Below are 26,983 nucleotides of genomic sequence, written 5' to 3'. Positions count from 1 at the left end.
AGGAGGATCCGGTGGCAGAGGGAGCGGGCCGGCGGGGCGCGGCTGCGCAGAGCGCGGCTTCCTGAGTGTCTGGTGGCGGCGGCCATTTTGTGGTGCTTCTTCCCTCTCCTGTTCGGGGCTGCGGTGTCGGGACCTGGCGAGGGGGCGAGACGGAGCGGGGGGAAGCCGGGGCCCTCACCCTCACCTCCCCTTCGCTTCCCTGCGCGGCGGAGCCCCCCTCTCCGGCGCTGCCCGCGGCTGCGGCTGAGAGCGGCGCTCGCCCACCATTATGGAAGACGACGGGCAGCCCAGGACCCTGTGAGTGAGGAGGGGACCGCGAGGAACCGCGAGGGTGGGGAGCGCAGAGCGCCGGGCGAGGCGGGCGGCGCTGCGCGCCCGGGGTGCGCGGCCTGGCCGCGGTGGGGGCGGGGAGAGCGAGCGGGGCCGGGAGGGCGCTGAGGGGAGCGGGTCCGGGCCTGGCCGGGGGGGCGGCTGCGGAGCGGAGGGACCGGGCGGGCGGGTTCGGGGAGAAAACGGGGGAAAGCGGAGCTGGCGCCGTGGTGACTGAGGGTTGAAGCGGGTCTGCTGCGGGGAGGGGGGGGCAGCCCCGCTGCTCGGCCCGCGGGCACATCCCCCCCCGGGCCGGCGCTGGAGCAGCGGGACGGGGCGGCCCGTGCTCGGGTCCCCTCCGGGCCCGGCGTGGGGAAAGTTCTTTGTGTTGTGCCTGCGGTGGGTGGGATGGGGAGCGCCGTAAAATGAGGCTCTTTATAGCGGGCAGGGTAGGGAAAAAAGAAAAAAAAATGCTTTTTCCTCCAGTGTTTTCCAGTGTGGTTCAATAACAGTCTCTTGGGCCCGGGCAAAATAAATAACTGTATTTTGGCCGCGTCTCTCTAGTCAGTGTTTAATCAGTTGGTGGTTGTTATCTGTTTTCCCTTTGAAAATCGAAATTCGAGCTTTTTTTAGGGTCTGTTGAGTTCTTTTCAACTCTGCAGGTGTGGTTTTGATGAGTTTTCTTTGTCCTGCTGACTTACATGAGGGAGACTAGTACATATGCTTACCGCACAGCATTGTGTTGTGGATTATTTTAACTCGTTCACAGACTTTTTTCGGTTTTCCAGTTGCCAGAGGCTGTGAGGTGCTGTATAGACAGGTCAGTGTTCGGGTGCCCACATCAGAAAGGCTGAGGCAAAAGTCTAATGTTTGGGCTGCCCGTATCAGAAACACAGCTCAAGAACAGCGCAAATGAAATCTTTGTGTAGTTTGTGGGACAGAAAGGCTTCCAGAGATAATCTGGATTGAAGGTCGCTTGAAAGAAACTACTTGAAACAGAGTAAAATATGTCTCTGAGTTTTCTTTCCACTACCAAAGTGATGACTTGGCATTTAAGGCTTTTCCAGGCAACTTGTGGTCTTTCTTCTTTTTATGTCTGCAGAAGTTTTTTAACTTGCTTATAGTTTAGTGTAAGTGCGTATTTAGTCCTTGATCCCTGAGATGCAGAGTTCAAATAAGCACATCTGAAATGCTTTTTGTGTTGACTGCCCAAATGGTCTGAGTTTGCTTGGCCCTGATAGTGGACAGTTTTTTCAGAGAGTTGCTTTAGAATAAGAGGAGGGAAGAGGGCAAAGTTACACGGTGTTTTGCTCAGTTTTGTTTTCAAGGTTCCTCTCTCGCTGATTGGCTCCTTTTTTTCTTTTTTTAATAAGCGCTATATCTAGACTAAGTTTTAAGATGTTCTTTAATATGTAGACTAAATCTCAAAATAGTCTTTTACTGCTGACAAGTTTTGGTCCCACATTGGGAATGGGTTCTTAGGAATGCATCCATTGATGACCTGACTTAGCCCATAGTCACTGACAAGGAAAAAATTACATTGGTACAAAGATGGCTGAAATAGGATCTTTACAGCTGCCCAAGATGTTTCATTGCACACATCTGACTGTCTGTTTAATTTGTCAAACTAATAAACAGTGTATACATTAATTTCCTGGTAGTTTTGTAGTAACCACAATCATGTGGAGTTACTTTCCTGTAAATATTTGAGGGCTTTTTTTCATAGAACACAGCAGTTCTGCTGTAGCATTTCTTATATCTCCCTCTTGTCCCTACTTTTATCTGAAATGTGTTTAACTTTGGAATTGCAAGTTGTGTTTTCAAGATGAATATCCTGGGTAATTCTTTTCATGTAGAGCAGTTATGATTACACAAATAAAACTAATAATATTTTCAGTCGAACCCCATGTTTTTGTTTGTTTGTTTGTTTTTAGGGGGTGGGGAGGGGAAGTAAGTGAAGAACAAATTGTTTCAGTAGCTATTTAAGCATGTGCATAAGCATTTGCTTGATAGTTCAAGTGATACTTTATGATTGTCTTTACTATTTTGTTTATATTCCTTCAGGAAGGAAAAACTAAACCTGTAGTTTAGGAAGGGATTTTCTTTTTTTTAATGCTTGCAAGCAATTTTTTTAATTACAAAAGGGAAAACTCATATAACCACTGTTCACCTAACATTTATGCCCATCTTAAATATCTCAGGAATAAAAATTATTTCAATTTTCAGTACTTACAGGGCTTTTATGCTGTTTTCAGTCATGATAGGTCAGTCGTGAACCTCTAAGAATTCAAAATATTTTCTGAGGCTTAATAGAGAAAATAAACACCATTTGCATTTTTATTTCTCACATTTCCTAACTATCAGGCCTTTATGGAAATGTGAAGAATAGTGTCCAGTATTTTCTGCCAAAAAGTTTTCCTTACTGCTCTGAACAGTTTGAAGATAACTTGAGAAAGGGCAGCCTTTTTGTAGGATTTGTCACACCCCTCGATTCAAATATGAGGTAGAAAATGCACAAAGTGTAATTTTGGTAGCTGGTCCTAAAAATGAACTGTGGGCTTCTGATTTTTTTTTTTAATATATAAACACTTGAAAGTTCATTTTTCTGTGAGTACTGTCAGATCTCCTTTTATCACAAGCTTTATCAACATTTTTATCTAAGTTGCTGTATGCTTGGCCCTGCTGTGGTATATCCCAAGTGTTGTGGAATTTGGATGGGGTGCAGAAGATACAACACAACACTTGTAGAATATTGGCTGCCAGTGGAGTCTACAGAGTGGGTTTTTCGTGGTATTTTATTTCCAGTAGCTTGCTAGCACTAGGCAGAGATGCTACTAGAATTTCTATGGGCTTTTCACTTCATCAGTTACTTTATTGCTTATATTTTCTTCATTTAAATATGGAATCTGCCATTTCTTGTGTGTTTTCTGCATGATTGTCAAAATGTGTGTACTGCTTTCCTCCAAGTAGTATGTAGGGGAGTCTTGTGGATGTAAAAGTAGTGACTGTAAATGTCCATTTCTTCCCCACTTGTCTAGGAAACGATTGAAACTTGTTTATCTTTAAAAAGAAGATTTTTCTGTTCAAGCCAAAGAGTTTTATTCTAAAGCTCATTACTTGCTGATACGTTCTTCTGTTCTTTAGATAATTCTACAAGATCTCTGAGTTTCAGATATGGTTTCTTATTCTTTGTGTTGTCAGCATTCAAAGTGTAATATATTGACATTTATATCAGGAGATATATATAGATAGATATGTATGTGGTTTGGGTTTTTTTTTAATGTGCTTATTAATTGGTATTTAAGTGCTTCAAACTTTCAGAAGGGAACAAACACTATTGCCTGTATGCAAAAAGCCAGAACTTTTGCTGCCCTGTCACATTAACCAAGACAACAGCCTATAAAAGTATAGTAAGTGCTTCTTCTCTATTGGGTTTTATAGTTTTTTAAAAGTTTGAATAGTATATCTTCTAGAATGTAACAAACAAAATCTAAATACCATGCAATAGCATGTTAAAAACCTTATGTTTTCTTTGGTGTGGTTCTGCTTCTTTTGATTTCATAAAGTAGAATAGAAATTACTGTGTTATGTTATATCATATCGTGTATAAATTGAGCTAGAAAGGGGAAAACTGGGTGCATTAATAGGCTGGTGATGTGTGGTGGGTGATTAACATCAGCTGAGGAAAGTTTTGTGTTTCCAGAAAGGTAAGATTTCTGTTCCTAATGTGCTGAATATATTTATTTCCTTAGTTACATTGTATTCAAACATTTTACACTGAAGATATTTACTTGTATGATTTAGTTTTTAAAGTAATCTTTAACTGTACTGAAGGAGGTGATGTTAGTACAACCTACTTTACCTAAAGACATGAAAGTAACCATTAAGTCTTTTTTTTAGTGTATTGTTCCAAATTTGTAGAGATTTGTATTTCTGTATTTTACATACAGTTCAAGAGATTTGGGTCTCTGAGTGTTGTCCTTGTTACATGAACCTTTTATTGTGAAGTATTCTCAGCATGTGTATTACTTAAGTTTGAGTGTTAGCAACTTGTGGAAGTTATTGATGCCTTCTGACTGTGGAAGTGCTAAATATTGAGGCTGTATTTACATCTCCATTTAGAAAATTAATGGACCATTAGGACTTCTCATCCCATTTGAATCTTGTGATGAGCTGTTTCAGAATTACACTGCTGATTTTTATGAAGAGGCAACCTGGTTCATAGTTAAAGTTTATGATGCAGCCTTCTCACTTACCCATCTTGATGAAGACATAGTGGTATTGGAGAACCACCTCGTATCTCTTCTAGCAGTTAGTGTAATTTATCTTGCCTTATTTGAATAGATTTCCAGGGAATGGCTTTCCCTAGCTTTTGCCTTTTATTTTTTGGTCAGACCAAGAGGAATTCTTCAGATTGCTTGTCAGAGTTCTTACATTTCCAAAATCTGTATTAATATTATGCAGAAGAGGCTGAGAATTTTTTTTTTAAGACAGTGTTAGTTGTCATTCTTACTGTATCTGATTTTGCAGTAGAAATAACATTAATAAGACATCACTGCATTTAATTTCACATTACTGCTACCGTACAGGTGCTGATATCAGTATGCTGTTAAGGTATGGTCCTAATAGTGTGCTACAACATACAAAGGAAGCAAGTACTAGTAATAAGTTCACAGCAGTACTTACACTTTATGTGGGAATTCCTACTCGTAATTATATTTTCCATTTGATTTTAGTAGTATCTGCTTGCAAAGGTTAATATTTCCATTTAAAACTATTAGTGACTTAGAATTTAATCTCGGTGAATGATTAACAAAAATTTAGTTGAGGTTTTGAAAATATGCTATGGATAAATGTTTAACAGCCTAGAGAATTAAAAAGTCAATGGGATGGGCAATTTGTCTTGTAATGGGTGTTAGAATTTTGCAGTTCTAAATTTGTTTACTGAAATGCTTCATACAATACAGGCCACAAATGTAACTCAATTCATAGATATTTAGTAAGAAAGTAGTGAGTACGTGAAAGGTTTTAGTATTTAGTTAATGTGATATACAAGTAGCTCACTCAGGATCTTGTGTAACATTTAAGTCCTGACTGAGACAGTGCAGAACTGTTTCATAGTTCTTGAAAGGATAACAACATAAACAAAAATCTCTTGGTATCATTGTATGGTGTTCAGATGAAAACAAATGGTGTTCAGTTTAATTTTGCTGAAGCTAGATGAGGGTGCTGTTGTCAAACACAGCGCTTTTAACAATTTTTAAAGGGATGCCCATTAAGCAAAAGCGTGCACTTAAATTGCTGTGCTCAAGAGAATTTGGCCTATGCTTAGACTAAGAAATGCTGGTTCACATTTGTGTTCACTGAAGTGTACTAACAGCTCAGACTGACTTCAGTTTACTGGATTATTACATTCTGTAGTAGATCAGAATAAAATAAATAAACTGGATATTGTTTCAACAGCTAAATCACAAAAGTTCTGCTTATGTTTTTGGTTGCATTTGAATACTTTGTCTTGACAGGCTTATTTGTAAAGATAATGAATGTTCCTGTGCTGATGACTTCTGAGTTCTGTTGCTGTGACAAGCCTTTCTCTTAACTGGTCACTTCGTTTACAGTTTGATTACAAATCAGTCACTTTTTTTTAAAGAATTCAGTTTTGCATGCATGACTCTCAGTCATCTCTCTGACCTGGTTTTACTTTTTGTGAGTGTAACGTAGCAGAGAACCTAGAAGTAGTTCTAAAACTCTGCTTTCAGATTTTTGGCTAAATCTAAGACTCTATCTAAACTTGATAGGTATTTCAAAATTTGGAGTTATTTCTAAGGTTTTATAAATAAAAAAAATAAGGAAGTATGTGGGATATTAAAATAACATTGCCAAACTTTGGGGGAGTTTTTACAGAGGTGGTGGCTGTTGAGATAGATGCTGTGTGGAGCATCCCTGTAGCATAATGCTGCATAAATTGCCTATTGGTGAGTGGGCTGGGTTTCCAAATGTTCAGGAAAACAGAAAAGTGGAGTTGGATCACTTGCAGGGCAGCACAATTTATGTCTGAGAGCTGCTCCTGAACTGTCAGGAGTGAGGTGTGGGTTCATACCCAAATTCAGAAATAGTCTTGATGAGATGCTCAGTGGGAAGTGAAACTTAAAACATCTTTGCCCAGCTGGTTGCTCGTTCTACCCAATATTCTTGAGCAATATTCTTCATGCTTTTGACATTTCTCTGCCAAGGAAATGACTGGCACTAGGTATCAGTGCTCAGTATCATGTGTGAATCAAGCTTCACCTTCTCAATTGTGTGGCCAGCTTTATAATTTAGAAACTACATGAATGTTGGATTAAAACTGTATAATAAAATAATCTGGAAATACTGTCTTTAAGATACTACGGATATTTAAAGGGAGATTTTTTTCATAGTAATTTAAGATTTAAAATTCATAATGACATTCGAAAAGATGAAAATTTCTGGTTTAAATGTTGGTTTTTTTATTTCCTTCTGTAGCTATGTAGGAAACCTCTCCAGAGATGTGACTGAAGTTCTTATACTTCAGTTATTCAGCCAGATTGGACCATGCAAAAGCTGTAAAATGATAACAGAGGTAAGGCCTTCGGCATCTGGGGGGGAAACACTTTATCTGAGATAAAGTTGTACAAAACAAATGGAGTTTGGGGCTGCTTTTGATATTGCTGGTAGTGGTTTTTTTAGTGTTGGCTTTTGGGATAATTTTTGCCGAAGAGACCTGTTGTTGTCTACAGACCTGTGCTTTTGCTGTAGCTGATGATGAGATTCCTCTTTATTTAAAGGGTTGTTGCCTCCTCTTTCCAGAACCACATTGTTCTGGTGATCAGAAACCTTATTGTTTCAAATGTTATTTGTAGCTGGTTTGTATGTTTTTCACTTGAACATGAACCTCCGTAAATCTTTCCCTCTCTAATAAATGCTATTTCACTGTGGATTAAAAGTAAAAAAAATTCTTCAAAATAAGTTTTGCTCTTCCTGAGCCTCTTCTGTGCCAGTGCAAATGGCTCTGGTCTGAACCGCTCTGTTCTTAAATTCATTTTTTCTTGAAACAAAGTGACAAAATTTCCGTAGCATTCCAGATAAGGTATTTTGTACATACCATTGGTAAGTATTAATACATTTTCCTCTCTCTTACAAATACTCTGACGTATTTAGGGTTGGTAGCCATTTCTGTGATCTTGTTGACAAATCCTAGGCAACTCCTTACTCCCTAATATTTTTCTTTCCTTCTGCATTTATAACTGATAAATTTCTAGCAGGCAGGGACTAATCAGAATTTTTGCTAGGTTTAATCTTTGTTTTCCAACTCTGGCTTTCTGTATGCTCTTCCTACTTTTTACTGCTACTTATTGTTCATACTGACTTGTAATTACTGATTTTCTGAGTACAGTCATGTTATTTTTTGTCAAGGTCAGTAATGGAAGTATTAAAAGCCAAGTCTTGCAACCGAACTTCTTTAGGAGCACTACTAGTAATTCCACTGCAGTCTTTTCAATATGACACACTGTTTGTCTGGTTTTTAGCTGCTTATTATCCATCTGATGCTTGTTTAATCACTCTCATTTTTGTCTTAACTAATTTCCCATATGACACTTTCTTAAAACTTTTGGTGACTGTAAGATCTCAGCCACATTTTCTGTAAGTTTATTGGAGAAAGATAAGTAAACAGAAGGATAACAGAGCACAGTTGTCAGTTTTTCTCTGAAGAAACAGTTTTGATTGTCGTACGCTCTTCAGAAATAAGGTAGTGCTGCTCCAGCTGATGGAGAGATGTTAGCATCTATTTGATTTCTTGAGGCCGTCATGAGAAATTCCAACACTCATTTTATCAGTTTACACTCATGTTAATACCTTGGTTTAATCTTTGTGTTTTTAAGATTCTGCATAACCATAGAAATAACAAGGGAGTCATCTTTATGCAATAAGTGGATAAACAAAAAGCTACTTGCAGCTATATTGAGTCGCAGGGAGGTGACTGCACTGGGCTGACCTTAGCACCTGTCACCGAGCAGTCAGCAAGGGCAGGTTGGATTCTAGACTGGAACTGGCCTGCAGTTACAGCGCTTTTAACTCTGAGTACCCGTCCATACTATCCGTCTTTTTGATCGGGGAGTTGTAAACTTGACATAGACACTGAGTTACATACAAGTGGTTCTTCCCTGTCCATTGTTCTTCCCATCATCGGTTGAGTTTATACCTGAATGTTTGCAAAACTTCTGTGATTCCTCCCCCACCACCAGCCCTACTTAAGCTCACTCTTTTTCATTTGTAAAACGTGACATGAACATGTCGAGTATTGAGAGATTTCAGGTGTTCGTTTGGGGTTATATAACCTCAGGGTGTGATGTGATTAGTATTGACAGGTATCTTGAACACCTAAAGACCTGGGCATCTCCAAAAGAGGCTCTTCCGATGTTCACACAGGTTCTCATTGCTAAAGACAACTTTCTCACAATCTCAACCTAAAATTGCACTTCAGTTGAAGCATAAACAGCACTGCATCTGCTAAGGCCTTAAATGGGTTTCCCAAATCTTGTTTTCATTGCAGCAGGACATTGTATAGGCAGAGGGGTGAATTAAGGCTTCCTGTTTTGGGGCATCTGGGGTGAATGTACTTTTAAAGCTCTTCATTACTCTTATGACTTAAACTCTTTTTATGATCTTAGGTATATTTTCTCTCATCTGTTTATTCTGCATCAGTTAGACCCCTCATACTGTCAGTGTTCAGAAGGATGACTACAGACTACTTGGTCTTTTTAGGTAGATAAGGACTTTGCCATCAATTAAGCTGTTGGATCATAATAGCTTCCCTTGTTCAGGTGTAGGCAGAACTATGTTTGAAGAGGTACAATCCAGTTTTACAGGGCAGGATTAGAATTTTCCTATGTAAGCGTGTATGAATTTTTAGAAGTGAAATAGTAAGACCAGTGAAAGCTGACTCTTAACTTGTGTTAGAGCTGTGCTCTACCTGACCTGAGAAAGGCTGGTAGGCAGGAATACTGATGCCAAAGCAGTTCCTTTTTGTGCTAGACCCTTCACTGTCTGTGCAAGAAATAATTAGTTTAACAGTAGTGTTTTATCGTTGTTTGGTCCGTGTACATGCAGAATAATTAATGTTGATCTTTTGGTGCAAGGCTCCAGTTTTTGCACTCATTACATCTTTTAGGCAGATTAAATCCAGTGTTAAAGTTGGCATTCTGATCACCATTTCCACTTGCTCAACTTCTCAGAAAACTTTTACATTCTTTGCACTTAATACTAATTTAATTCTTCAGTTAGTGTTGTTTGTCAGTATTTTCAACGGTGATTTAATAGGCCATCCTCAAGAAACAGGTTACACCCAAGATTTAACAGAGTAATAGTTGATTAATATGTTTTTTCCCTCAGTCAGACTATTTTGAGCCCTTTTAAAGAGATATTTCCCAGTTGCTGAGCATAATATTTTTCACTTCAGACTGAAAATATGCCACTTCTAGGTTGCTGTCTGCTAGTGATTTCCAGGCAAGTAAAGAGTTCTTAAGTAGGATGAGAGAGAAAATTGGTGAAAATATATCCAGGAAACAAAAGTTTCAAGCTTGGAGTCTATATATGAGGCAGAAGATGGGGTTTTTTTGCTGTTCTTCTCTCCATTCTTGCTTTTTTTCCCCCTTCCATCCAGTGTGCAGATCGCTTCTCTGGTATTTGAATTGTTTCTAGTTTAGTGAACTTAAAGTACTGAGCCCACATACAAAGTAAACTATACTTCAGGAATTGCTAGACCTTTAATAGAAAGTCCATCTTTAAAATTCTTGCATTTAAGTGTAATGTCAAAGGCTATTTCATAAATCTGATGCAAATCATTCTTAAAGTTTCTAGCTATAAGTAATATATTTTCCTGGATTTTCTTCTCAGCAACCCGATAGCAGAAGGGTCAACTCTTCTGTTGGATTTTCTGTTTTGCAGCATACAAGCAATGACCCTTATTGCTTTGTGGAATTTTATGAACACAGAGATGCAGCTGCTGCATTAGCTGCTATGAATGGGAGAAAAATTTTGGGAAAGGTAAGTCACTTACATTGTAACCTTAGATTTAAGGATTGTAGGTTTGTGTAAAAACATTAATAAAACTCTGAGGCATTCATTTTGTTGATGTTTATCAAGGTTAAAATTGTTAGAATATTTTAAAAATATTGATTTACAAAAGTAAGTCTTGCTTAGGAAGCAGATCGTTTGTGATATTCTAATTGTGGCAGTGTTTTATATTGAATGATGACTTGTAAACATTGACAGTTGTAACCCACCCTTGAATGAACTTGTGAAATGTAAGGATTTTGTGAATCTATACTAAATCTTATACTTATTTTCAGGAGGTCAAAGTAAACTGGGCAACAACACCAAGTAGCCAGAAAAAAGATACATCCAGTAAGTAAAGTAATGCCACAGTATCACTTCTGCACAAATACTTGACAGCGTGGTAATAATTTGTCATAAATGCATTTAAACATAACTTTTCTTCTTCCCATCTTGTGTTTAATAGAATTTTGCAAACTAATTCTTCTGTTTCTGCTTTGCACCTGGGGAAACTGGAGTGGACAGATTAAATTGCTGCTGCTCATCAGGTGGAATCCTGGGCGTTCCTGGTTCCCAGTGCTGTGTGCAGAGCATCACTTTCGCAGGAGTTGAAATCTTAGATAGCAGTTAAATATTTGATTAGTAAATTATTTATTTTCAGATCACTTCCATGTGTTTGTTGGGGATTTAAGTCCAGAAATAACAACAGAAGACATCAAGTCAGCATTTGCTCCTTTTGGTAAAATATCGTAAGTATCATAATAAACATTTCCAATATCACTTAGAAAATATGATAGAAAATTTGTTTGAGTTGAAATGTTGTTTCTTATCTTTTTTAGATAATTTTTCTGATGTTAATTTGCCTGTGGTGGGTGGGCAGTAAAAGGGGGTTATTGTTTCAGTATCTGTCATGATTGTAAATACAGTAATGTAATTGTGCTCTGGTTTTGCTGAAAGTGATGTGCTTTTAACCTCATTTATATGCTAATGTGCTTCAACTTTTTATTAAAATTTAATTACTGTTCCTAAGTGTGACTTTTTGGTGTTCAGAATGTGTACAGAATAGTGACTTGACAAGGGGTATATGTTGCATCCGCAGTGTATTTTGTGTGCATTCATACTGCATTTCATAGGCAGTATAGAAAACTGGGCAATTATTTTATGAAGCGGTTAGTTGAATAACTCGGGAACATTCTGAAAAAAGCTCATTGTTATGAGGTTTTGGATGATAACGGGGTGAATTAAGATTCTGATATTTAAATGAAAGAGTGGTGGATTTACAATATGTGCACATTTCTGCCAGTTAAGAGAATGTTTCTTTAAACTTCTCATAGATCATTCAGGTGATACTAAATCACCTGGTGTTGTAATGGAACATATTTATCATTACAAGAATCCTTGTGAGTGCTAAAGTATGTATGTCCTTAAGAGTACTGCTAAAAAAAAGTCTATTAATCTTCTATCAGTTTATAAATATCATTCAAAGTTGCACATGAACGTTTTTGTACTACTCTACAGGAATATATTTCTAAGAACAAAAAATTCTTACTTTTCTCTTGTTCTGTACGCATATTTTTAAATGAATCATAAATCTTATTTCTTACCTCTGCTATTTTGTTTACTTTGCTTTTTGTCTCTTAATGTGGTAAGTAGTACTGTTTTAAAAATCAATTTAAAGAGAATGATTCAGGTTTCTGTTTCTCAATCTATATTTATACCTGAGACCTGCAGTTTTTCTAAAGTCCAAGTCACAATTAAAAGTAATAGCATTCTGGTTATTTTGCAGAATTGCTCATAAGAATGGACAGGATCTTGAAGGCTAACTGCAAGGAACTGTGCACACTGGAACTCAGTTGTAGATTTTTTCTCATTTCTATTTATTCTTATTATACATTATTTATATATACATATTTTAGTATTTACATTTTAACATTCTATATTCAGTGCAGTTCTATATTTCCAATCATTTTAACTTACTCACTAAAATTTCTGTGTAAATTTGTTGTTTTCGTACTGGTGTGCTTAGCATTGTTGTTAGTTTTATTCTCCTTTCTTAAATTTCTGAAAATGTCAATTTTTCAAAATTTACAGCTACCCAAACTCCAAAATGATGGTAGAGAATTGACCAAGAAAAATAAAGAAATCTGTTAACAGGCCATGTATGCCTTTTAATTCCTATTTTTTCCTCTTTTTCGATTTTTTAATATTTCATATATTTTGTATCACTAGGCAGAAGACATTTAACTATTTAGAGAATGCATGGTAAATTAGATAGAATTGTTACAGTAATTTATAGAACAGTAAACCTTAGAGGACCCTAGCCAATAGAATATTAGAAAAGGAAACTTTGTTTCTCTTATACTTCAAATTTGAACATTCTAGTTTTAGCCAGTATAGGTTATGTGGATAGGTTGCATGTTTATTACATGTTATTTTTTTTTGTCCTACTGCTTTTTTCTAACAGGTAAAGAAGCAATAGGGAGAGTTCAGGAATGACTGTAGTTTTAGGGCTAACTGAATTTATAAGAAAAAATTATGCTCACAATACAGTGTGTGTGGTTCCTTTTAGTTTTTATTTTGCTGGTTATTAATATTACCCTCATATAGCTGTGCTTCTTTTCACAGGGATGCACGGGTAGTTAAAGATATGGCAACTGGAAAGTCAAAAGGCTATGGTTTTGTATCTTTTTATAACAAACTGGTGAGTAATCACAATGTGGATTTAAAATAATCGCCTGTTTCCACTTCTGGTTTTGTGTCCTTGTTTGTATATTCACTATGTATCAGACTTTGCCAAGGGAATAAATTTGCGTGCACGGGACAAATTTACTTCGGTCAAAAACTTTGTTACTTGTGGTGAAGGGTTGAAGCCATTCAGATGACAGCGATGCTACGAGAACATTCCAAAAAAGGATGGGAGAAGATTGTGAAAGAAGATTACAGGACATAGAAAGCTGGTCGGGGTGTGTTGGGGTAGTTCAGCTTAGTCAGTGGAACCATCTTTTCCAGTGAGGTGGGTGCCAGGTCCAACCTGGGCTGGTTTGGGTCAGCATAAGGTGGGAGCCCCAACCTCCATCTTTCTTGGGATCTAATGCAACCAAGGGTCTCGTACACTGAGGCGTGGCTGGATTTACTTGCTTGAGCGCTGCATCCTGGGAAAGCTCTTTGCTTGAATTGTTAGAATATTTCAAAATCTAAGAGGGTTGAGTTATTAATTTGCAGTGAAGGCTTGATTCTGTACTTGTATATTCTTATGGATATTGTAAATCTGAAGGTTGTTCTTGATTTTGGTTTGGGTGTTGTTACATAATAGGTGATGTTATGTATCCTTAGGAAAACATACTTCCAACAAGTGACACATATCCCTTTCTGATACAGGCGTTAAAGATGTTATTTGTAGAATTTAATCAGTGTAGTGCTGATAAGAATAGTGCAATGACCTGCTATTTATAGCTATACAATTGACTCAGCAAAGAATTCTTGGCAATTTGGAAGTTAAATATTTGACAGTGTAAGAAATTTGTGAAAATTATTTGGAAAATCAAGCTCTGTATGTCTAGAGGTATGTTTAGGACAACAAGGGGAAATTCTAAACCATTTTCCTTAAGTATTTTGTAGAGGAAAAAGACAGTTAAAGATTCTGGGCATATAAGCATGTTGGTGTGGTCACAAGTCCTACATGTAAAGGCTCTTTCTATCTTCTCTAACAGTTATGTGGAGCTGAATCTAAATCAGAAGAAAGAGTTGGAATTTCTTCAGATTTGCAAATGCCATAAGATATTACAATTGAATGCCTTGATTTAGTGTATTTTTCCACTTACACTCCATTTATTTTGTGTTGCGGCTGAAACAAGCAAGAGGAATAGATGTCTTATTTTCTTGTATCCCTCTTCCTTTATTATAAGGTTGGGTTTGGTTTCTGTGACTGTAGGGAAGATGTTGGAACAGTCATATGGAATGCAAGTTATTGGGTTCTTTGAAGACTGAGCCATAAAATCTCCATTTAAAAATCAGTATTCATTCTACAATGGATGAATTCTAAATGTAATACTAAAAAGTACTTTTAAAATTTCTATCCTGATTGCTGTTCATTCAAACAGCAGCTGTACCTATAGGCTTATGACAAGACCATCCTGAGCTGGTACTTTAAGGCCTGTTTTTCAGAATTTACTGTTATCCTGCTAGGCCTGGGGAAGCGGGACATGTTCCCAGATTTCGGGGACTCCAGCCTGAGGTCTTAATGCACACGCATTACGAGAAAATTAAACTGGAATGATTCTGGCTTGGGCTCAGGTGCAGTTTTGTTATAGCTGTGATTCTCAAGACTGGCAGCAAGATTCATTAGAGCTTTCCTAGTCGGTTTGTAACTTATTCATTATGTTTTGGGAGTGAGGATGCTTGAATAAGCTGCTTTTGATTTTATGGTGGTTCGTTTTTGTCTTTTAGTTTCTGGTTTGTTGTTGTTTTGTTTTTTTTTTTTTAATTGGTTATCTCTCATAATTTCTTTTTTGTATTTATGTATCGTCTTCAAAATGAGCACTCTCTAATTAAAACTTGGGAGGATCAAGGTCCTGAGTGACTTGAGTTTGAGAGGAGCTGTTCCAGCTGGAATCCTTCAGTGTGAGGCAGGAGAGTAGCAGCTGCTCACCTGCCACTTGTCCCTGTGTTCGCCTTGTACCTTGTGCTTGGTGTTTTCATTCTTAAACTTTGTGCCCTTGGAAAAGTATTTCAAATGTGTACTGTTCACTCTGCCTCTCTTCTTTCAAAATAACTGGGGAAAAATTGCTTTTTACAAGTGTTAGCAAACTTATCCCTTGCCTACTAGGTGTTTCTGATTACAGTGAACTTAGAGATTGTCTTCTAGTTCATGCTCAGGACAAGAAGTGAAACCATGTGGGCCGTGGACTCTTCTGTGTGTGTTCATATAATGACTTTAGAGAACTTAGCAAGCAGTGTGTGCTCAGACATACAATATATGTCTCCAGAGGGCAGAACAGAGGATGGGACAGGAGGTGTGTGAGAATAATAAGTAAAAGGGAACTTAGAGGCTCAATCTATTTGTAGCTCAGCATTATAGTTTTAGTAACTACCATTCAGCCTTCGCAGAACTTAAAATTTTTCTACCTAAACTTGGCCAGTTATGTTGAGTGCATATTAAGATTCTGAAAAAACACATTCAGATCATCTTTTACAATGACTTTGCAAGCGTGTAATTAATTTTTTTTTTAATAACTGAAGTTATAGTTGTTTTATTTCAGTAATTGCTTCTGACATCTGTGTGACCTTTGTACTTTTTTGGGAAGCCTTGAAATATTCTCATGCAGATGCTTGTTGTGTAAAGGTGGCACATGTACGATTGTAGTTGGCTTTGAAACTGTAGAAAATGGGGGTGGGAAGACGGTTTTCCCGAGTCACTTGAGGGCCTTCTCTGTAACCAATTGGCTTCATGTTACTTTTTGACTGTTTGCTGCGGTTGTTCAGAATTTCACATGCTTTTTGGTACTGTTACTGGTTTTGCCAACAGACTTAACTGGCAAGCAAATCTTTTTTTAGAAGTAGACTTGTACATACTTCTTGTTTGGATGTATTATAATCTTTATTTTCATCTTTTTAGGATGCAGAAAATGCTATTGTACACATGGGAGGCCAGTGGTTGGGAGGCCGCCAGATCAGAACTAACTGGGCAACACGGAAACCACCAGCCCCCAAAAGTACACAAGAAAGTAAGACCCTCGTGTAACGCCGTGCTGTGTTTGCTCTCTTGCGCGTCACTGTTCAATGGAGGAATAAAACATAATGTTGCCAAAATTGTGTCACTTAATTACATATCTAGCATGACTTTCCAGATCTTAAATAATATATTTTTAAGTATTCTGTTAATGTAGTGGTGGCACTGCTGGTCTATCATAATAATATTGAATGTTTTTGTTAAATGTATAGTTCATGTTTATGTACAGGGTAAGTATCTGGGACTCTGTGAGCCTACTGCTTAAAACCAGCCTTTTCTCTTTATAGATAATACAAAACAATTGAGATTTGAAGATGTAGTAAATCAGTCAAGTCCAAAAAATTGTACTGTGTACTGTGGAGGAATTGCCTCTGGGCTAACAGGTATGATTTGTTTTATTACTATTTTATTATTGAATCATTTTGGACACCAAGATGGTTAATAATTCAAAAACATATGTTGCAGATCAACTTATGAGACAAACGTTTTCACCATTTGGACAGATTATGGAAATAAGAGTGTTTCCGGAAAAAGGTTACTCATTTGTCAGGTATGGACATGGAAGAATAGAAACTGTGATTTTTTTTCCATTTCATGTAGTAATGTTTCACCTTTCTTTAATTTCACTTGATTGAACTTCTGCTGGTACATTAAAAGTTGTCACTGTATGTTCATAGAAAAGTTTGGAACTTTTAAAAGTGACCACCAATCTTTTTACCTGAGAAGATGAATGTCTGTGAAAGCAGATCTTTTTCTCTGGATTTCCTGTATGTATGGAGTCACTGGTTTTTAACAGTCCAGTGAAAGTACTATAAACCATAACATTAATTTGTTTTTACATTTTTTTTTAGATTTTCAACCCATGAAAGTGCAGCACACGCTATTGTTTCAGTTAATGGAACCACAATTGAAGGACATGTTGTTAAATGTTATTGGGGTAAAGAATCCCCTGATATGACTAAAAACTTCCAACAGGTAACTGCACTTGAACCTTTGCATTGTATTACAGAAGCAGTTGTGTACATAGCTGTAATGCCTTCCTGTTTACAACAGCTACATTTGTAGTAGAGTTCGTATGGAATTCCATGTTCTGTCTCAAGTTATGATCCAGTTGTTCATCAAACTGGGCTAGTGATTTTGATGGAATATCTGTTACTGTCTTCTGGATACGATTCAATATAGGGAGAAGCTTTGAGGTGATTCTGATACTTGCTTGTTTGCGAATTGTAGGCTAGGTGACTATCCAACCAGATACTCTGTGGTATTTCCAACACACACAGATACATTTTTCTGTACAAGGATCTAATTAAGTCACAGTGATGTCTTATTTATGTTTCTGATCTCATTACTGCTAAGTAGTTTTAACCCCGTGATCAGTGTAGCAAAAAATGTTGCCTTTAGCAGCACAAAAGGAACACAATCCATCTCTAGAACCCGAAGTATTATGAATTATTCTCTCCTTAGGTGGATTACAGTCAGTGGGGGCAATGGAGCCAAGTATATGGAAATCCACAACAGTATGGGCAATATATGGCTAACGGGTGGCAAGTACCATCATATGGAATGTATGGCCAAGCATGGAATCAACAGGGTTTTGGAGTAGAGTAAGTAATTGTATTTAATTTTTTAGAATATTCCTAGAATGTTATATCTGAGTTTCAGGCTCATTTGATTCAAGGATTGCACAAAGTTTCAAGTGTTAGATGGACTCTGCATGCTTAAATCTTATGTTCAAGGGTTTTGGACCAAATAATGGGATGAGTCACGCTGACTTGCACTCGATCACTCATTTTATGCATATGGATGTTTTGAGACTCCAGGCACAAAGACTTCTATGGTGGTCTTGTCTGATATCTAGAAACTTTCTGGCTTCTGACTTGAGGTGGTGAGTACTGGAGACTCTGAACCAGGGAGTCCAGGTATTTACCTGAAGGGTTCGTAACCCTGAAGAGAAGAAACTCCATCCTGACATTTCAGCTTGTGCGGTTTCAGAATTTGGGTGGGCCTGTAGTACTTCATCTCTTGAAGACAAGTCTTCACAACAGCTTTTTGTTTTGAACATACTTTTAAAATCACCCATGTAATTCTTCATTGTCTCTCTCCAATTAAACATATTAAGCCCTGATAAACCTGTCACTGATATTCATGCCTATTGGGCATTGGGAAAGTTTTGCATTTCTGCATCACTGATGTTGACTTCCAGCCACCTGTGTACGTACCTGCCTTTGGAGGTGGTTGTCCTGTGCAGCTGGTAGCCAAGGTTTGTAGGGCTTTTTTTCCCCTTTGTTCTTAAAAAGTTCATTTTCAAGAATCACGCTGTAGCACTTCACCTGAATTACTCGTTGAAGAGAAGAAATTGTTCTATTTTGGTAGGCATAGTAGTGTAGGAAGTATATTTTTATGCTCTTTTTTTGATATGTTATCTTGTAAATAGCTTGACTAGCTTGGATGATTATTTTCCTTTTTTCTTTTATTAACCACCTTGTTTCTTTTTAAGCCAATCTCCATCTGCTGCCTGGATGGGTGGATTTGGTGCTCAACCTGCCCAGGGACAAGGTGCTCCTGTAATACCTAACCAAGCTGGATATGGTATGGCAAGCTACCAAACGCAGTGAGCTGGGACTCTGTTTAAAAGTGTGTATTTCATGATAGGCTGCAGTTTCCAGTGACATTCTGAAGACTGGAATGTAGACGACGACAAAAAAAAAAAAAAGAAAATATTTATTTTAAAAATGGAAATGTTTGGAACCTTTAGCACAGCTTTGCTTTGGTGAAGGACACAAATGTCTTCTAGTTCTGCCTTTTTAAGTTTTTGTTCATGATGGATATGAACATGTTTTTCTTTGTGTACAAAAATGAAAAATAAAGTCAATAAAGACAATTCTGACTACAAATTTTGATATAGTAGGAGAAATGGCTAATGAATTTGATCTTTAGGTTACCATTCCATTTTTTTTTTGTTCTGTCTTCAGTGTTTTATATCACTGTGCTTTTTAAGAGATATGACGTTGAAAAACAGCAAGTTGCTTTTAGCTGAACACACATCCTGAAATAAACTGTGGACCAATCATTACAACCTGCTAGACAGTATTGATTTTTCAAGAAACTTACGGGCATAGCTCAGAAAGTATATGTAGGTCTTGGAATAATTTTTTAAAAAAATATTTAATTTTTCTACATGCTTAAAGAAAACAGTCTGACACGAATCGTTCAGTCTCAAATGAAAAACAGTACTGTCCGAATGATTTCACATAACTTCTACTGTCCACATTCAGGCACACAAGAACTTTTCGGAGCCGGTTTGCTTATTAAGACTGTAGTAATTTGCATTTAATTTTGAGAAGTAAAAACATTTTTGCAAGTATGGTGTTTGTGTTCCAATCAGACAGTCATACTTGTGCTTTTACATAAAGTTTGAAGGCTACACATTGTAAATATTTCATGATTACAGTGTTTCAAAAGCATGCTCAAACATAGAAGTAGCAATGTAATTATACAAAGTAATACTTAATATACTCTACTGCTTTGAATGCAGTAGATTGACAAGAATGTGCAAGACTGACATTTCCAAAGTTGGCTATTATGTAAAGATACATAAAGAACTATAACAAAGAGCCTTAATTTTAATTTCATAAATCTTTAATGCATCACCTTTTTGTCATTAGAAAGACGATTTTTTTGCTTTACATTATTTGGTATGTAAATACCTTGGTTAACAACCTTGTAAACCTATTTCAAGGTTATTATAAGTTGTATAGTATCTTGAGTGTTTTGAAAAATCTTGATGTTTTTTAAGTCTAGAAATATTTTGCCCAAGAATTTTTTAACAAGATTGTTAAAAACATCTTATTTTAGAGAATATTCAATGTGCCATTTGGTAAATGGAGATGCAGTTGAAACAGTACACTGAGTTGTGACTTATTTTTAATTCAAGTTTTTGTCTTTCTGGGTGGTTTGCATGTGATGAACCTGTACAGAGGCTGGGTTGTTTGTGTACTGAGTGTGTAAATGGATAAATCATGAAGATGTTTAAATGGTCAACTTGGGTTATTTCTGAATTATTTTATGGATACACTGATATAAACTGCCTCAATAAATTTGAAGTTGAAAATGAATGTAAGTTAGATATAAGTACTGTGTCTTACCTGTGACAGCTAGGGGGTGCAGATGTTTCAGCTCTACGCTGAAATACGCTGAGGCAGGCACAAGTAAAGAAAAAGAAAAGTAGGATTTGCAGTGATAGTTCAGTGAAACAAACTTGCATTTTAAAAGAAACTGAGCGTTTGATTTTAGGGATGATAGTTCTAAATGAGTGTCTAAGAAGCTGCGTATTTTACCTTTTGTATTTCTCACAGAAAGTGCAAGTGGAGCAAATCAGAATAGGTTTTGCAAAGGAAACTTGCAGTGTTGTTAAACCCAGCCAGGTTGTGCAGATAACTACATCTGATGCTGTAGCAAATCACGTGAGGTTTTTTTCCTCCTCTTCTACTTGACGTGGTAAATAGTACCTTGACTTTTCGATGAGGTTGAGAGCGCGATATACTGGAAGAGCAATTTAGTCAGTTGGCTCAACTGTGCCCAGAGATACTCATAACTCTGGGCATCTTGTGCACGCAATAACGACTGAAGTCAGCGTGGAACCATAAGTGCTTGTGATGACAGAATTGGCCCTTTATCTCTGTTTCTCCTTTATGCTATATACGTAGTGTTTTTCCACTCAAGTTAGGAATCTTGTCTACAGGACTTCTGGTTTTCTATAAATTTTGTATATATGTGTATATCTACGCGAGGATCGGCCTATACATTGTAGTTTGGAAAAAAGAAATCACAAGTAAGTCTGCATTTTTGTTACACTTATCTGGTTTAAAAAAAAAACCCAAACCACGAGTCAGTAGATATATGAATTGCAAGTTACTTTAGTATTTCTTAGACTTCACTTGAAATCTGGGGTTTCTACGTAATTCTGGGTGTTTGACACATGACTCTGTTCTGGATGCATGCTGGTATATAAGCAGTATAGGCACTACTGGAGATTAGATGATGCAAGTACATTGCTGTATAAATGCCCATATAAATGGGTGTAAGATGAAGGTAGTGATCTTTCGGATCTCAATGTATAGATCACCTTAAATCTGATAATTTAATATGCCTGCTGTAGAGCTGGGCCATACCTGACCTGTATTTCAGGATGAAAGATAGGATATACTTTCTCATTTGTCATTGATTTTTATACAGCTTTCTTTAATGGTAATATTTCTTCACAGACTGCTCAAGGTATGGGAGTCTCCAGTGTTCTTTAATGTTTTATAGCACTGCGAGGAAGAGCTGTAATTTGGATTGCTTTCTACTCAGTAGCGTTCACAAGTGTGTCACTGACAGTTTTTTGGCACCAAAGAGCCTCTTGCACCATTCTGCTTTTACGAGTGACTGTTACACTGCTGTGAGTTCTCTAACTACAGAAACCAACCCCTACCTAACCCCTCACCTCTAGGATTTGGGTTTCAAAAAGTAATTGATTTATCATGGCTGAAGTTGATGCGTGCAACCTGAAGCAAGGTTGTAATCTGCATTTGCAGAGAGTGTTCAATAAAAGTGAAACATGATAAAGGGCTTATCCTGTATTGTCATCTGTCAAAACATTGTCCCTCTTTGCTGTAAAACTGACAACAGGCTTACAAGGCTGAACTTGTAAACTATGCACTTGCAGTCCTGTAAAAGATGTTTTATTTAAAGTATTTCATACAAAAACATTTTGTATTTTGCAGAGTTGCAGTAGCAAGGCTGTGAATCTAAGGTTACATGTAGTTTTTCATCAGTCCTGCCTCCTTGTGTATATATTTGTTAACAGTTCTCAGACATGCTCTTCTGCAGAACCACCTTCCTTACTAAGATAATGTCACAGACAGCTACTTGCTGTCTCTGAACCATTTCCTTCATTTCACTCGCCAAAAACGTCTCACAGTGGATAAGGTTTAGTTTTGCAGAAAAATAGTGACTTGTTTTTCTTGTGTTTGTACACAAGGAAGCAGACTTAAACTGTATGGACATGATTAGTGTCTGATACTGCTTAATTATCTGACTGTTTTTGAACAAGGGCATAAGTCTTTGTTTTAATCACGTGGAAATGTTTCCTGGTCAGCAATAAAAGATTTTGTTGCACTGTTCTTACATTGCCAGATACAGGCACTCTTTTATTCGGTATACTTGACAAAATGGGTGGGGTTTGGAAAGAACTGCCTTGGTCCGACTTGAATCTTCCTTTAGAGATACAGTTTGCGATCTGGATTGCTGCTGTAGTAGCGAAAGGAAGTTCTTTTGAAACTGGGAATTTAGTTGTTCTGGTGGTACATGGTGCCTGCTTAATGTTGGTAGATTTAAGGGTTTCACGATGTAATGATGTTTCTGTTCATAAAAAGGCAAGTGCAAGACAATAGCTGCTGGGAAGGTCTTTGTTGTATTTCATTTCAGCCAACTTTCCTGAATCCAGTTGATTGCTTGGAAAAAAAAATAAATTAAAAAAATACTTGTTTTTTCAGTATCACATGGATAAAATCCTTCCCCCACCTCTACCATCACTTTATATCAAAGAAAATGCTGAAATGTTTACTGCATGTTTTACTTCAAAAAGAAACAGGACTTTGTGTTGATGAGTGAACACTGATTCTTGTCATCATTCTGGGGACGTCTGCTGATCGAGATGATGGATGTGAATGACATGCTCTGCTCACTGACATTTAAAGGGTAATGACTCAGAAAGTTAATTTGACACCAGTAATGAGTATTTGAATACAAGTTGTTATGGCTTAAATACACAGCCACTCATGCTTTGATTAAAGCTGATGTGATTCTTCTTGGTTGTTACAGTATTCCTGATATGCTGTGGAAGAAACATTGCTCTACCTTGGATCTTAGTATTCAAGCTGTCAATAAGACATCAGAGTTGCGCAGATGGTCTTTTATTTGTTCAGAAGAAAAACGCTTAATGGAGCTGTCAGGGAATTCAGCGTAAGCCGACTTCTCTGTACTGATGAGTGACAGCATTTGAATACTGCACTTTGAAAATAAGGAATCTGTCGCTGTTCTTTGCCTAAATTCGGGTGATGACTGATCCCAGATACTCGGCAGCGTCTTTCCCAGCTGCTTGCAGGGAGAGGATGAGGAGGAGAAGGGGCAGTGCTGGCGCACGCGCCAGCAGCAGCAGTGCCAAGTCATGTTGTCCAACACTTTTAAAATCCTGGCAGGCGAACAGACGCTGCAGCGGCATCCAAAGGATTGTGACCATTCAGACACAAACTTGCTTTATCTCTTTCCTTAAAATAATGTTGCTTTACAGTTACAAAGATGAAAAACGTATAAGCTCTGACCATTTTCTTTTCGGTTCTTAAGAAAATAGATGCACATTAATGAGCCCAGTTAGAATACCTAAGGTGACAAAACAAGTAAAGAAAACTTAAAGGAGTAAATTGTGTCCAAATTTGTAGACCTTTGCTTAATTTAGACCCCTTAGCTGGGCATTCTGTTTGCCTGTAGTGACCATTGTGTTTATGTAATTGATGTAGTTTGAGATAAACACAGCTGTTTGTTGAATGTCTACCCATTCTTCAAATGTGTAATTTCTGTAGCAGGAGTGGGTATGAATTGAATAAGAATCACAAGTCTGCCACATGAAATGCTGAATAATTCTATTTCCTAGGTGGAAATTGACTTACTAGACCCAACCCTGTAGAAGTTTAAATCTCATCATGTGTGATGATAAAAATCTGCCATTCTCCGTTTCAGTAGCGAGTTCTTTGACTGTAATAAACAAAATAATTTTCCTTTAATGTTGGATTATCAAGCGTGATGGGAAAGACCAGCTGATAGAATTCATTACTTAGTTTAAGTCTTTCAACTCAAGTACTGACAGTGGGGAAAATAATCCCCTTAGTTATTAAAAAGACCGTTTGATATTGCAATATAGCTTTGTTGAACCATTTCTACTTGCCTTTTACTTGCACCTGGAAGCACAAGGAGGCTACACGGCTACACCTTAACCCATAAAGATGAAATCAACCTTGCGGAGCTGCTGTTACAGCTCCTGTACCGCATCACTGTTGTAGAGTCAGATGCTGGAAACACTGGTGCCTTGCTGCTTGATTTAAGTGCAAACCTTGTGTTCTTTAGAGAATAAATCTGTGCTGTATGTTTGCAAATATTCAGGGAAGGCTGAGGTCCAACATTGTTTTCTGAACTCCTGCTATCTTAGTATGACTTTTAGAGCTTTTTCCTTTTACAGGTATGTGCTGTCGTGTTGTAGGAGATTTTTTTTTTGTATTTGTGACTAGTTATCTAAAAATATGGCTAATTTCAGGTGGACTTTAAAGAAAACAAAATACATTTATAGCATGTTTTTCTTAGATTAATCTTCCTCCCACTTGGATTTACGTACTCTGTGGTATAAGGATACAAAAGTCCATGAAATGTCTTTCAGATCACTTAAAAGGGACGTTTTCAGAAACAAGCAAATTACTATAAACTTGCAATATGTATATAACAAGACCTTATCCTAGAAGTGTAACAGCTGTCCATATGTATTGCTAATGTATTTTCAAATGGTCGGTTCCTGAGGTTAGAGGACCAGCATATATTGCTAGTACATGCTGCATGTTGAAGATTTATGGCCAGCATCCAAGGCGATGCTGTGTTGACATTTACTTTGTTAGAGCATTCCTTCCAGCATCCTTTTGCTTTATGGCCTTTTAAGAAACAGTATCCAACCTGTCTACCAAGAAGTAGAAACGGAAATTGGGCAAAGTATGTGATTTTATGCATTGAATTTTACCTGGAAGGTGTTTCTGCAGCTTTTTCTGTCTATATGACTTCTAAAGAAAAGGAAGGGAAGAAACTGTCTCATTACAAGTATCCGGGTCTGTCAAAATCTTCGTTTACCGAAGCTGCAGAAACAGACATTCCTTCATAACTATTTTCATTGTAGAAAATACAATTCAATACCTAAATTGTGGACTGGGATTCACTTGTTTTTTATACCCAGGTTTGCTGTGTTTCTCATATTAATGATGTATATTCCTAGTTAACAGTTGTACTTTGTTTTCATGCACAAGGAGCCAATCTCTTGCATTTGCACCTGGTTCTTAGTAGAAACACACACTGACCTCAGGTATCATTTTAATGTCCCCCTGTACTGCAATAATCTTTGATTTCTTTATGCATGTTTTAATATTAACAGGTTTATGTTGAAAGCATGTGTTAAGTACCTTTTTTTTTTGTATTTTTAGGTTCGTACCAGACTGGACATAAATCATAAAATCTGACATTTCTTTACTGCATCCCCCATGAGTCCTGACTACATATAGTCCAGAGGGGCTTAAAATGCTTTTAAGGTTTTGGTTATGATTTCATAATTCATTTCTAGTTAAATATATGAATATGGTTTTACCGAGGGAAATATTTTGTGTTGCTGTAATCTTAGTTGTTGGAAAGATATTTCTTAACCTCAGATTTTAATTCATGGTGCTGCTTTATTTTCTGAAAGCTGGTTTGAAATCCTGCAGGTACCGTGAGGGTGAAATACTGGCAAAATTTGCAGATTTTTTTGCAATTTAGGGCAATATAAAAGGAAAATGAATTTCCTTTACCTTAATTCATTCTCCTTTATATATGGAGCAAAGTTGAAGAAATGCAAGAAATAAGATTTGGTAAAAACCTTACTGCTAATATGCATTTAATACTAAAGTAATGAAACAGTTTTGCTGCTTCTCTGTCAGATGTGAAGAACATAAATTTGGTTTTTTAAAAAAAATCACCTATTTAAATTGCAAGTTTTGGAACACTTGCCCTTTTTTTTTAACTAGTGCAATTTATGAAGCGTATAGCTTCATAGTAGGTATAGCTGTAATGTAAGGTAGGAACACTACTGGAATTACTTAGCCTGTAATGCTACGTTCAAGTGGAGTTTGGCGGTCTCTATTTTGGCACATGTAAAGCTGCTGGAATTGGAGTATTGAGGAATGTTCCACAAGACCGGGGATAAAGTTGACCCTGTGAACCTCCTTGTACTAGAAAGTATTACAAAGCAGCGAGCTGGAGCTTTCTCTAAGCTCAAAGTGAGGGGAGCTGGACAAATTCCCCTGATATATTTAGGCAAGCCTGAAATAGAATACAGTTCTCTAGCAGAATTCTCATCAAAGCTGTTTTATGCTGTGTACCTTACAGGAAGGATATGTTTATATTTTCTCTGTATCTCATTAGAAGATGAAAAACATGGTTTATTATCTGTTCTTTTACCCTGGTATTTATGAATCTTCAGATTAGTAATTGCATTTAGCTAAGACTTTCAAAAATGGCTTGCTGGTTTAATGCTAATAGAACTAAAATGTGACTTTTGGCTTTGAACTAAACAAACAACAAATAAAACCACAACAAAAAAAAACCCCATACCAAACAAAAGCAGATTTAACAATATCAAGTCACGTTGCTTTCTCCAAAAGGAGCAGCTTTAACGACACTCTAGTGTATTCTAGGAGTGAGCTTGTCACTGATTGCTTTGTGTTTAAACTGTGAAAACACGAGCTAAAATACATAGATTTATATCTATATCTAGATATAGATGTCTGAGTCCCTCTGGGTACATGATACTCGATCCAAATCAGCCATGCTGAAATGCAAAGATAAACTTAGGAGGCATGTTTGCCAGCCTCTCATGGACACAAAGATGAATGTTCTTGAAGTTTGAAACCTGTTTTTTTTAATTGAACCTATGATACTCTGAACAGTCTATGATTTATATGTATGAATTAAAATGCTTTGTGTTTTCTAGCCGGAATATGCACTGTGGCATCTAGTCTTATTTTCTACTGTTGACCGTAATGTCAT

The 26,983-nt window shown here is 37.2% G+C and overlaps 1 protein-coding gene across 4 annotated transcripts; it reads left to right on the top strand.

The window, feature by feature from the left end:
• Positions 1-22,454, top strand: TIAL1 (TIA1 cytotoxic granule associated RNA binding protein like 1). 4 transcript variants are annotated; one of them, XM_080347432.1, is made up of 12 exons: positions 1-297; positions 6,814-6,910; positions 10,225-10,374; positions 10,680-10,734; positions 11,045-11,132; positions 13,009-13,084; positions 15,998-16,106; positions 16,399-16,494; positions 16,577-16,661; positions 16,963-17,086; positions 17,576-17,715; positions 18,609-22,451. In XM_080347432.1, the coding sequence occupies exons 1-12, from the start codon at positions 269-271 to the stop codon at positions 18,724-18,726; spliced, it is 1,167 nt and encodes a 388-aa protein (XP_080203558.1). In that variant the 5' UTR covers positions 1-268; the 3' UTR covers positions 18,727-22,451. The 4 variants fall into 4 exon arrangements, with proteins under 4 accessions (XP_080203558.1, XP_080203559.1, XP_080203560.1 ...); XM_080347433.1 differs by having other exon boundaries at positions 10,276-10,374; positions 18,609-22,450; XM_080347434.1 differs by lacking the exon at positions 18,609-22,451 and adding an exon at positions 17,848-17,996.
• Positions 22,455-26,983: the final 4,529 nt, after the last annotated feature.

The sequence above is a fragment of the Nesoenas mayeri genome (assembly GCF_963082525.1).
Source record: "Nesoenas mayeri genome assembly, chromosome: 7".
In the NCBI taxonomy this organism is placed as follows: Eukaryota; Metazoa; Chordata; class Aves; order Columbiformes; family Columbidae; genus Nesoenas; species Nesoenas mayeri.
The sequence above is the reverse complement of the archived record's forward strand: the minus strand, read 5'-3'. Positions and strand labels throughout refer to the sequence as shown.